This window comes from Colobus angolensis, unplaced genomic scaffold, assembly GCF_000951035.1.
Source record: "Colobus angolensis palliatus isolate OR3802 unplaced genomic scaffold, Cang.pa_1.0 Scaffold47, whole genome shotgun sequence".
NCBI lineage: Eukaryota > Metazoa > Chordata > Mammalia > Primates > Cercopithecidae > Colobus > Colobus angolensis.
In genome coordinates, this window is record NW_012118154.1 from 2,370,425 (window position 1) to 2,381,787 (window position 11,363).

At 55.7% G+C, this 11,363-nt stretch overlaps 2 protein-coding genes across 4 annotated transcripts in view; one reads left to right on the forward strand and one right to left on the reverse strand.

Annotated features, from left to right (window-relative positions):
* The first annotated feature begins 287 nt into the window (after window positions 1-287).
* Window positions 288-7,315, forward strand: FAM64A (family with sequence similarity 64, member A). 3 transcript variants are annotated; one of them, XM_011958432.1, is made up of 6 exons: window positions 288-361; window positions 934-1,262; window positions 3,330-3,625; window positions 5,170-5,265; window positions 5,887-5,931; window positions 6,218-6,917. In XM_011958432.1, exons 2-5 carry the CDS (start codon window positions 969-971, stop codon window positions 5,915-5,917), a joined length of 717 nt encoding a protein of 238 aa, XP_011813822.1. In that variant the 5' UTR covers window positions 288-361; window positions 934-968; the 3' UTR covers window positions 5,918-5,931; window positions 6,218-6,917. The 3 variants fall into 3 exon arrangements, with proteins under 3 accessions (XP_011813822.1, XP_011813821.1, XP_011813820.1); XM_011958431.1 differs by lacking the exon at window positions 6,218-6,917 and adding an exon at window positions 5,562-5,636 and having other exon boundaries at window positions 5,887-5,935; XM_011958430.1 differs by lacking the exon at window positions 5,887-5,931 and having other exon boundaries at window positions 6,218-7,315.
* Window positions 7,316-10,401: 3,086 nt separating this feature from the next.
* Window positions 10,402-11,363, reverse strand: part of PITPNM3 (PITPNM family member 3) — a 97,195-nt gene continuing 96,233 nt past the window's right edge. Inside the window, exon 22 of the mRNA XM_011958627.1 lies at window positions 10,402-11,326. Within this exon, the coding sequence (XP_011814017.1) occupies window positions 11,021-11,326 (306 nt within the window). The 3' untranslated portion in view covers window positions 10,402-11,020. The remainder of the gene's footprint in view (window positions 11,327-11,363) is intronic.

An 11,363-nucleotide genomic window follows, 5' to 3' on the forward strand; every position in this document is an offset into this window, starting at 1 on the left:
GCCAGCCCCTGGCTCCTTCGGACAAAATCACTGAGCAAGAAGGAAAAGCCAGACCCCTTGGCAGGATGGACGGGCAAGGGCGGTGGCGCGGGCGGGACGCTTAATACAAAGCCCGGAGCCACGAGGCTGGCGGCCGGGAGGGGGCCGGAGAGATGAATGGGGACGGCCGGGCCAATCCGAGCGCAGCATTTACAGCCGCGAGAGAGAAAGCCAATCGGATCCCTGGGGCGGGGACGGGGCGAGGACGGAACCAATCAGCTGTGAGGACGGGGCCGGGGGCGGAGCCGCGCAGAGTTTCAAACCGGCTGCGGTGGACGAGGAGCAGCTGTGCTCCGGGTGTGATCCGCGTTGGTGCTGTCCGGTGAGTGCGGGCGGGGCACAACAAATTTCGCTCTTGTTGCCCGGGCTGGGTGCAGTGGCGCGATCTCGGCTCAAAACAGTTTTTTTGTTCAGAGGGAAGGGCATCAGGTTCGGACACGCACGGCCTGTGGAGGCGTCTGGGTACTACAAGCGTCGGATCAAAATCGGGGCGTCTGGTGGGAAGGCCGGGATCTGCGTGGGGGCGCGTTTGGTCTGGGCGAGCTGGTGAAGGAGATGGTGATGGTGTCCTGGGCCCAGCGCTGAAGCTCGGCTACGGCGTGTCTTGACCCCGCCTCCCCCCGTCGCCTGAGCCAGAGAGAGGAAGGAGGTTGGGATGGAAAGACAGCTGTTTTGGAAACTTGAAGTGCGGGACAGCAGAAATGCTGCTGACCCGAGACCCCTCTTCCAGGAAGCATCCTCCTTCCTGCACCCACACTTGCCAACTCGCCCGCTCCCCCAGCCCTCGCCAGCCCGCGGTATCCCATCTCTTCCCCTGTGTCCAGAGTCTCTGTGGGGCCTGGGAATGGGGATGGGGAATGCCTTGCTGACCTGCTTTTTTACCCTCCTCCCCAGGCTCTCGTGGACAGAGAAGGCTCTTGGCCAGGCAAATGGCTTCTCGGTGGCAGAGCCTGGGGACCTCTGTGCGCCGGAGATCTCTCCGGCACCAGGAGCAGCTGGAGGACAGCAAGGAGCTGCAGCCTGGGGCCAGCCATCAGGAGACCTCTGCAGGGGCTCTGGGGTCTCTGTGCAGACAGTTCCAAAGGAGGCTGCCCCTGAGAGCCGTCAACCTCAATCTCCGCGCAGGCCCCTCCTGGAAACGCCTGGAAACCCCAGAGCCAGGTCAGCAGGGCCTCCAGGCTGCAGCTCGCTCAGCTAAGAGTGCTTTGGGTGCCATGTCCCAGGTAATACTGACAATACTAATCATCTTTTTTATGGAGTGTTTCCTTGGTGCCAGACAGTTCCTGCCCTCAAAGAGCCTCAAGAATATAGACTCCAAGAAGACAGGGACTTTGGTTAGTTCACTGCTGTATCCCCAGCACCCCAAATAGTTCCTGGCACATACAGGCGCTCAACAAATAGTTGAATGAGTTAATGAAAACATGTCTTGGAGGAAACAGATGCTCACAATACCAGGTGATAAGAGCTGTACGTGATAGGAAATTGCAAGCAAGTGGCCAATAGTGAGGGCTCACCAAACACAAACTTAGCTGGTGAAGGCTTCCCAGAGGAGGTGATGCCAGAGTTCACCCAGGGAAGCAAAGGTCAAGGGTATTTAGGGTAGGAGAAATAGTGCAAGTCCAGAGCCCCTCAGGTCCAGGCCTAGAGCTGAGGGAAAGCAAGGTGTACTGCCAACTCAGCCGTGTAACCCTGAGGAGAGCCAGAACTGTAGTCTGGGTATGAGCAGAGGACAGAGAGCAAGGTAGAGCAGGGAGAAAGGATATGAAGAAGCTTAGACTCTCCCAGGAATGATCAGGAGTCTGGAGGATTCTAAACAGTGGAAAGTCTGGTCTAATTAGTACATTAGAATTTGCCCTTTATCTACGCAATGGAGAAGGGAATAGAAGCAGAGATGCTCCTGAAGGAGACTAAGGATCTGGACTTGCAGGGGATAAACTTCAGGAGCTGCTGAGAAGGTCAGTTAGAGGGAATTTGCTGTCAAATGAGAGGTGCTGGTAGCAAGATGTCCTTATATTGTAAGTAAGTGTCTATGGGTCCTTCAAGGGATGCATCCTTAAACCCAGAGCTGGAGGTGTAGATGTGTCACTTAGAAAGGACAGAAGCCATTAGGATGAATGGACCTCCAGAGAGAGGACTGGGGGCTGCAGAGGTTTCTCCTCGGTTTCTCATTGGGAATTCTGAAGACGAGAGAATTCTCCGGAAAGAGGGTGGCTCTTTCTGGACCCTCTGCAGAGAGTTCTCTGAGCCAAACGTTAGTCCTTATTTGGAAGAAGTTTTTGATTGTTTTCACCACCCTCAGGGATCAGAGAAATGAAATGAATTTGTCCAAGGTCACATAACTCATCAGATTTAACCTGGGCTTTGCTCCAACCCCTGGGCTCTGGCTTGCCAAGGCAAAGACAGTCGAGCTGACGAAGTAGAGCCTTCACAGCCGTCACCCGGCTGGTGTGAAAGGCCCAAGAGTTGAGGCTTGGTCCTATGTGCAACAAGAAGCCACAGAAGGGTTTTCAGCAGTTGCGTGTCACAGTCAGAACTGCCCTTTAGAAGGATCACTGTGTAACACTGTGGAGGGTGGATAAAGTGAGTGAGAACCGAGGCAGGAAGACAGGTGCTCTCCTGGTGGGCAGGGAGTGCCGGGCAGGGGAGCCTGCCCTTCTCTGGACCCTCTCCTTTAGTCCTGGGGTCAAACTGTGTCTGGAAAGAGAGTTTGGACTTAGACAAACAGGCTCCAGACACCAGGGGCATCCTCCTGCTGCTGACTGCTGCTGTCATGTCCAGGAGCTCTGAGCTGGGTCCCGTGGACTCATTCCACGAGCAGTCGTTCACCTCCTTCACCCGGGAGACTAAAATAGCCTGTATTTACAGGACATTTGGTGGGGCTAGGGATCGCTGGTATGGTCTGGAGAGCAGGGTAGTTCACCCCTGGGTTTTTTGTTGTTGCTTGTTTTCGAGACAGGGTCTCACTCAGTCCCCCAGCTGGAGTGCAGTGGTGCGATCTTGGCTCACTGCAACCTCCACCTCCCAGGTTCAAGCGATTCTCATGCCTCAGTCACCCAAGTAGCTGGGACTACAGGCACACACCACGGCGCCCGGCTAATTTTTTTTTTTTTTTTTTCGTATTTTTAGTAGAGATGGGGTTTTACCATATTGGCCAGGCTGGTCTCGAACTCCTTACCTCAGGTGATCCACCTGCCTCGTCCTCCCAAAGTACTGGGATTATAGGCGTGAGCCACTGTGCCGGCCTCACTTTTGGTGTTGTCTGTGCTAACCTTTCCATTTGCCTGTTCCAGAGAATCCAGGAGTCCTGCCAAAGTGGCACCAAGTGGCTGGTGGAGACGCACGTGAAGGCCAGGAGGCGGAAGAGAGGCGCACAAAAGGGCAGTGGATCCCCAACTCACAGCCTGAGCCAGAAGAGCACTCGGCTGTCTGGAGCCGCCCCTGCCCACTCTGCCACAGACCCCTGGGAGAGGGAGCATCACCACCTCTCGGCCCGGATGGGCTCACATGCCCACCCATTACGGCGGTCAAGGCGGGAGGCTGCCTTCCGGAGCCCCTACTCCTCAACAGAGCCCCTCTGCTCTCCCAGGCAAGTGGGATAGTGCCTCACCCCGGCACTGGTGACCTTTTAGCCTGGGCACAGTCCCTGCTCTCTGACCTCCCAGACCCAGCTGGGCCCCAGGGACTTCTTGGCACCTCCTGTGGCTACCTGGAGCCAGGGGTACCCTGAGCAGCATCATATCATGTTATAATTATTCTTACTGTTAAATGTGTGTCCTGATTTAGCAGATATCCAGTGCGTGTATTTGTTCATTAGAAAATGAGAAAACTGGCCGGGCGTGGTGGCTCACACCTATAATCCCAGCACTTAGGGAGGCTGAGACGGGTGGATCACCTGAGGTCAGGAGTTGGAGACCAGCCTGGCCAACATGGTAAAACCTCATCTCTACTAAAAATACAAAGTTGGCTGGGCGTGGTGGTGCACGCCTCTAATCCCAGCTCCTTGGGAGGCTGAGGCAGGAGAATTGCTTGAACTCAGGGGGTGGAGCTTGCAGTGAGCCGAGATCACACCACTGCACTCCAGCCTGGGTGACAGAGCGAGACTCCGTCTCAAAAAAAAAAAAAAAAAAGAAGAAGAAGAGAAAACAAAACAACAACTAGATTCCTAAGGATTCTGTATGTCAACTTTCCAGCTGAGTTCTAGGGGGAAATGGAATGTGTTAGTTAAGGCTGTATAGTAGCTTTGGGCTATTGGATTTTTTCCCCAAATTTCTTTGAGGGCTAGCATCTTTCTTTAGTCTCATAGGAACCTTGAGCTGTAATTAAGGCAGGCTCTGTTTGTCGCATTGGACAGGTAAGGAAACGGAAGTCCGGAGGCTTTTGGTGATTAGCACGAGGGCCATGCCGTAGGAGACGAGGAGTAAAGGCTGGGGTCAGACCATCTGGCTGTTCTGCCCCACCGATCAAGCTGGCCTGCCCTGCAGAATCGTCTAGTTCTCAGACAGGCCCAGCAAGTGGCCTGGCTCGGGGGAGAGGGTGAAGCTCATCCCAGGCCACAGTCCCTGGCAGCTTCCTATTCCCATCTCGGGGCTCTCAGGGAAGGCTGCCTAGCCGCTGCCCGTGTCGTGGCAGGTGGTCACCAGGATGCATGTAAGTGACCAGGTGGCTCTTTGCAAACCTGGAAGCTAAAATAAGGCTTGTGTACACTTCAAAAATACTCTCCACATCTGTGTTCGGACCTGGTTCCGCCCCCAGAGCTAGCAGAGAACCTGAGAAAATCCTTCAGGACCTTAGTTTCTCTGTCTGTAAAGGAAGAGCCGAGCTTAGCTCTGACACAATCCCACTCACCCAAGCCCCCTAGTGAGCCCACAAACAAGTTTTGAAGCTACCTGGAGGGCTGAGGCTCAGTTTCCAAGTGGGGACGCTGTAAAATCACTTGCCCACGACCTCGGCCTCACGGATCTTGATCTTCTGTTTGTCGCTCTGAGGTCACTTCCTGGAGTGAGGGTCTGGAGTGAAGCCCAGCCCGCCAGGGTCATCTGGGCCCACAGACCAGATCCCGGCACTGGGTTGTAAGGGGCTCCTGCCGGGAGTTTCCAGCTAGTCACTGGTGTGGCTTTTTCTTTCGTTCAGCGAGTCTGACAGTGACCCAGAGCCTGTGGGGGCGGGAATCCAGCATCTCCAGAAGCTGTCCCAAGAGCTAGAGGAAGCCATTATGGTGGAAGAGAGGTGAGTTGGCATTCCGTACTTCAAAGTGAAGTGGCCGGGAGGGCCCCTCCGGCCATCTTTGTAGGCAGGCGCTGGTTCTGCGCTGACCTGCTGTGTGACCCTGGCCAGTCTTTGCCCCTCTCTGGGCCTCAGTCTCCCTCATCTCAAACACGAGAAGGGACAAAAACCTGGACTGGGTTGATGGTAAAGGATGTAGCCTGAATGTGTGTGGTCTTCTGGGCCTTGGGCCCCCACGTTTGTCCATCATTTGGAACCTCACATATGGCTGGTTCCTGAAAACCCTGCCCTTCCTCCAGAACTCTCCGTGGCTCCCCTGTGCCCTGCCTGCCTATGGAATAGGCAAAAGCAACCTGACTGCTATGGAGCTCCTGGTCTCTCTGCTCATGGCCCCATCCTAGAGGCAGGGCCTCGGTTGTGGATCTCCCCTAACTTGGGGCTATTTCTCCATTCCACTTGTGCAATGGCCATGATGGGCTCTAAGGCTGAGCCCTGCCAGCTCTATGTGTTGGGGGGCCATATTCCTACCACGTTTCCGGGTCTGATCTTGTCTAGCTCAGGCTGGGAGGGGCCCTCTCAGAGCCCACCACATCCAGTGGCATCAATCCCTCCCCTTCTCTCTAGTGGTGACATCGTCTCTCTCATTCATGACTGAGGAAGTGCCTGCAGGTAATGCCCACCTCCCAAGCGTCTTTCTCACTGTCTTCCTCCTCCACCTCATGCATGAGCAAGTTAAAGAAAAACCCACAGAGCTGATGGGCACAGCAGAGTAGGTAGGACCCGCTTGCTGCTTGGAGCCAGAGCTGCTAACCTCACGGACCCCATCATTAACAGCATGCGGGGAGCCCCGAGTAGCTACAGCCACCTTCCGGCAGCCCCCACCCCGCAGTGAGCAGGGAAAGGTATCCCTACTTCTCCGACCTTGAGCACAGTGATGAAGGCAGCTGTCTTGCAGGAAACAAGCCCTACCTGACCGCCAAGTCTTCGTACTCAAGGATGTCTATGCTTCCCCATGAGCTTCCCGGAGGAAACCCCCAGGAGTTGTCAGTACCCCCGGGCCACTGCTAACAAGCACCTAACAAGGGGGCCAGAGCCCCCTGCTCCGGCCACATCTGGACCCGTCAGTGACTGCCTGCCATAGCCTGAGAGTGTCTTGGGGAGACCTTGCAGAGGGGGAGAATTGTTCCTTCTGCTTTCCCAGGGGACTCTTGAGCTTAGAAACTCATTGTACACTTGATCTTGAGCCTTCTATTTGCCTCATCTATAACGTGAAGTGCTAGCCTCACATGTTTGAGAGCTCTTAGCTGTGTACCCAGGTGCCTGGTTTTTGGGGAGTCATCCGCGGAGTCACTCACCCACCGTGTTTCTGGTGCCAAGGCTCTTGGGGGCCCCATTGTCATCCCTGCTTTCCCTACCAGGGACTCGGAGGAAGGCATAGGAGATATTTCCAGGCTTACGACCCTGGGCTCATGGGTACCTATTTATACGCTCAATGCGGAGTACTGTGGGTGTGCCGGGAGGGGTAGCCCTGTTCAAAAGCAATTTCTGCCCTTTGTAAATTATTTAAGAAACCTGCTTTGTCATTGTGTAAGAAACCAGCGTGTGACTTTCCTAGATAACACTGCTTTCTCATAATAAAGACTGTTGGCATTTGACATCTGTTCCGTTTCACCGGCCACCTCCAACCTTCCCCGCCCTCCCACACCACTCTGGGCCATAGATCTGTCATTTGTGGTCTGGGGTCTGGCCCTCATCCACCTCTGCTCTGAGCCAGTCTGCCCCCAAAACCCAGCCCAGGGAGAACAGGTATCAAGGGAAAGTCTTCTCGGCTTAGTTCAGACGCAAACACACTGTAAAGGCAAATAAGGTTTTTATTTAAGTGACAACATGTGAGAGCTAAAAACCAGCTCACATCAAAATCAAGACCAGTTGTAAAAATCTTTTAACTCCATAATGCTGTTTTTGTCTTGTTAGAAATCTGATATCTTACATTGGCGTTTCTAACGGATTTTGTCCAAGGCAGCCGTAAGGAATATAATAAACCTTTTTCACCACAGAACCGTCTGTCACAGATAATACTGAAAGTTACACACTTGGGAACAGTCAGACCACAGACAGGGTCAGACGGGCTGCCACCGCCACGTAAACAAATAGAAAAGGACAGCGGGGTCCGAGGGCGGGGGTCCCTGTGCACGAGTCACCTCCTCTGGCCTGCCCCTCCTTGGGTCACCTGCTTCTCCTTTGCCCTAAAGAGGGTGGAGTCAAATTTGGATTTTCCTCTCAACTGCCTGTTAGTTTCTCAACAAGGAGAGCAGAGCCCAGATCAGGCCTCAGTGCTTGGACTTAACCCTAACTACGATTTTTAAGAAGGTTCCCCCAAGCCTGGAAGGAAAGGAAGGAGGGAATGTTACAATAGGTTTCCAGGGCACTTGGCACGCAACTCCCCGCCGAGATGGGATTCGGTGGGAAAGGTGGTAGTTTAAGGCGGGGTCAGGGCACCCCTCCCGGGGCTGCACCTGGGCTGGGGGGGAGTGTGAGGATGCAGGGTACCCACGTGCCTCATGAAAGACTCCAGGACACAGGAATGGGTCCCAAAGGGGTAAAAATACAGTTTAAGAACCGTGAACTCCAGCCTCGTCTCTTCCAGAGAGCCCACCGCCGGCAAACTCTGGAATACTGGGATTCAAACACATTTGTTTGCTGTAGCCCAGCACCCAGACAAGAGGACCATTCATTCCAATGCATGAAAGGAGTCTGTTTTTTTAAAAAGTAAATATTTTACGGAGCTCAAGGGAGCCGTTGAACTCTTTAGGAAAAAACCCACGATGCTGGAAGAGCAGGTCCTGGGCTAAGGACGCACCCTGAACCCTAACAGGGCAAATGATACAGAAGGGGGCAGGCAGGCCCTCGGTCACGACAGCCGCCGGATCGCGAAGAACAAACATGCCACGCAAGAAACAAGGAGCTTTGGTCAGGCGGGAAGATCTGTTTCCAGCTGCTGCAGAGCAGGCATACCAGAAGCTAGAAGGACTCTCTTGAAAACAGCTGGATTGGGGGGGTCACAGAACTACTCAAGGAGACGCAGCGGCACCTGCTCCCGAGAACAACACAACTTGGTTCTTTCTCCAACTTAACCGGACGGACAAAACTGAAGAAACCACCAGTACAGAAAGTGCATACGCATTACACAGTTGCCGTGAAAGCAGTACTGAAACATACGTTGTCTCGCCACTAAACAGAACCGCATCTGCACACATTCACACACACCAACTACAGCTCCAGTTGTGTTCACAGTCTCTCACTGAACACCATCAGCATCTCCTGTGTGCACCGTCAGCCAAAGCCCCGATCTTCCTACCTGCTTGCTGCCTGGACCCAGAGCTGCTTCCAAAACAAAGGGCCAAAACAGGTGGCCCTCCTGCTGGGTCCTGTGTCCCAGCTCTGATCCCAGAGCCACAGAACCCTGGTCACACTGACTTCAAATTCCCCAGGGATCCTGGCTCATGTACTCTCTCTCTCTCTCTGTCTTCCTCTCTCTCTGTCTTTCTCTTTCTCTGTCTTCCTCTCTGTCTTCCTCTCTCTCTCTGCCTTCCTTTCTCTCTCTCTCTCTCTTTCTCTCTCCCTCTCTCGCCTAGCCTGGGGTTCTCAGGGAACAGGGAATCTAACTGGGAGCAAAGTACCTCATACTAATTATTTTATCATTTCAGCTTAATCAGTGCCTTCTGCAAAAAGGAAATGGTAGAGTTTTCAAGAATCAGACTACATCTGTCCAAGTTTAAATCAGGATATTTTTGGGAAGGATTAGGGTTGAGGTGGTTATGCCATATGAGCTGGTGCCTTTGGAAAGCCAAGAACTGTGAAATGTTAAAGGGGGGATGGGCACCTGTGAACCGCCAGGAGACAGGACCATAGAGGAGGCTGAGGCTGAGGCTGAGCCTGATCCGCACTCCTCCCCATAGACTCGCCAGCAGCCCTGGGCTTGAGTGCAGGATGCGGCACTGGAAGTAGAGCAGAAGAGCTGGCAGACTGAAGACACATTTCTAGGGGAGAGAGCAGGGATGGGGGCTAGGAGCCCAGACCCCTCCAGCCCCAGGAGGGCACCCAATTTGCCAGGCAATTAACAATGGTGGTGCCAGCCACCCCTGTCAGCAGCGTCATGGGCTGCATGGGAGCCGCGAGAGGTAGACATTGAGCAGAAGCGACACTGAGCTGACACAGGTGCCTGCTGCATATACAGACGTCTGGGCCCTGGGGCAGACTGGCTGAAACTGCTGGGACCGGCCTCAGTGGCAGCCCATGGGGGCTCAGCAGCCACCTGGGCAGCCCCACACAGCAGGTATGGGCCTGGGCCTGGGAGTCCGGGTTTTCCAGGATGCAGGAAACCGGTGCCCAGGCCAAGGTTCAGCAGCAGGAGGGCCTGAACAGGCTTTAGGGGCTCCAGAAGGGCCAAGTCCTGCCAACCTCAGAGGACTACCCAGGAGGAGGTTATGGGCACAAACTGAGCAGCAGGGGAAAGGGAAGAGAATACAACAGTTGGAGCCAAACTTCCAGGAACCCCTAGAACCCTGGAATCTCAGCTCTATGCCTCCAGGAGCCAAAAAAGACAAAAGGGTCCTGGCAGAGCTGGGGTTATGGGGAGCCAGATCAGTAACCTTTTGGCAGGAGATGGAGGTGGGCTGTCCCTGGGACACCCGCTTTGAGCATCAGTGCAAGGCAAACCAGCTGTGCCTCTCCGTGGAGTAGCGATCCCTTCCCAGCCCACCCAGAGAGGCTCCTTTAAGAGCCCCTCCTTCCCAGCCCACCCAGACCCCCTCTCGCAGGCTGTGTGAAAGGTATGGGTCACAGGACACGCGGAGGGACCATTAGGTCTGAAAAGCCTCAGTGGGCCAAACTGCAGGACATCTTGCGAGTCAAAGACTCACACCAATCTCAGCTAGAGGGACTTCTCCAATAACAGAAGGAAGACGGGGCCCAGAGAGGGCAAGTAACCAGCTCAGGGGCTCACAGCCAGCCCGGCTGAGCCAGAGGCCAAGGCTGCAGCCTCCCAAGGGAGGGCATGAGGCAGGGCTCCGGGAAGAGGAACCCCTGGCCTCCAGGGCCACAGGGAAATGGTGAGGACACTGAGGACAAGGGGGGGTTGGGGACAATGGACAGCTGCAGGACAGACCGTCAGCACCAGACCCCACCCCCCGAGGGCTGTGGACAGAGACCGGGGATGTGCTCGCACGCCCAGAAAGTGGCCATCTTGCCGTAAGAGCGCCAACGCCAAAACGGTGATCCCGGACCACAGGGAGGGCGGGCACAGATGCCACTCACGCCTCCACAAGACAGTCGAGAGGCTGTGCCTGCCAGCGGCGTTTGGTCCCGAGGCTGGGGCTGCCCCCTTGAGGCCCTGCCTAGCTCGCTGGGAAGCCTAGGACGCAGGAGGGTGGTCGACTTTGCCCAAACGCTCCAGCTCCGGGCAAGCCTGCCCCCAGGATCACACAGACATGAACCCTGACTTGGGCTTGCAGTCGCAGGCACGTGGGAGGCAGCAGCGGCTGCACCCAGACCCCCGGATCTCACCTTGTCGCAGCTCAGGGAGCCTCCCCCCCCCGGGGTCGGGCAGGATCCCTCCCCGCTCTGGTCGGACACTGCTGGACAGACACGGGAGGGAAAAAGCAGGAAAACGCCTGTGTCGGGGAGAGGGCAGCCCCCTCCCGTCCCTGCAGGCAGCCTGATTGGGCCCCCCACCCCTGCTCTGAGCACAGCCCACCCCTCAGGGCACCGACTCGAACTTGGGGGGCCCACGTGCCCAGCTGAGCGCGGGCAGCGGCCGCTCGTGGTCCTTGTCGGACTCGGGCTGGCTCTGGGCCCGCTCGGGCTTGGGGTTGACGGCGGGCGGGTCGGGCTGCTGCACGGACATGGTTCTGCGCAGGTGGTTGCGCTTCCGCAGGAACTCCGGCTGCGCGTGCAGCCCGAAGCTGCCCTTGCGCAGGATCATGCGCGAGTTGTTCTTCTTTGGGCGTGAGCGGTGGCTGGCCTCCAGCGCGGCCAGGTGTGCAGCGTAGCCCTCGCTCAGGAACTGCGGAGGGCAGGGCAGGGGAAGAGGGGAGGGGAGG

Coding starts and splice junctions, on each gene's coding strand:
- FAM64A (XM_011958430.1), top strand. CDS start 969: ATGGCTTCTCGGTGGCAGAGCCTGGGGACCTCTGTGCGCCGGAGATCT. Junction 1,263..3,329: donor CTTTGGGTGCCATGTCCCAG/GTAATACTGACA, acceptor TGCCTGTTCCAG/AGAATCCAGGAGTCCTGCCA. Junction 5,266..6,217: donor GCCATTATGGTGGAAGAGAG/GTGAGTTGGCAT, acceptor GCTGTCTTGCAG/GAAACAAGCCCTACCTGACC.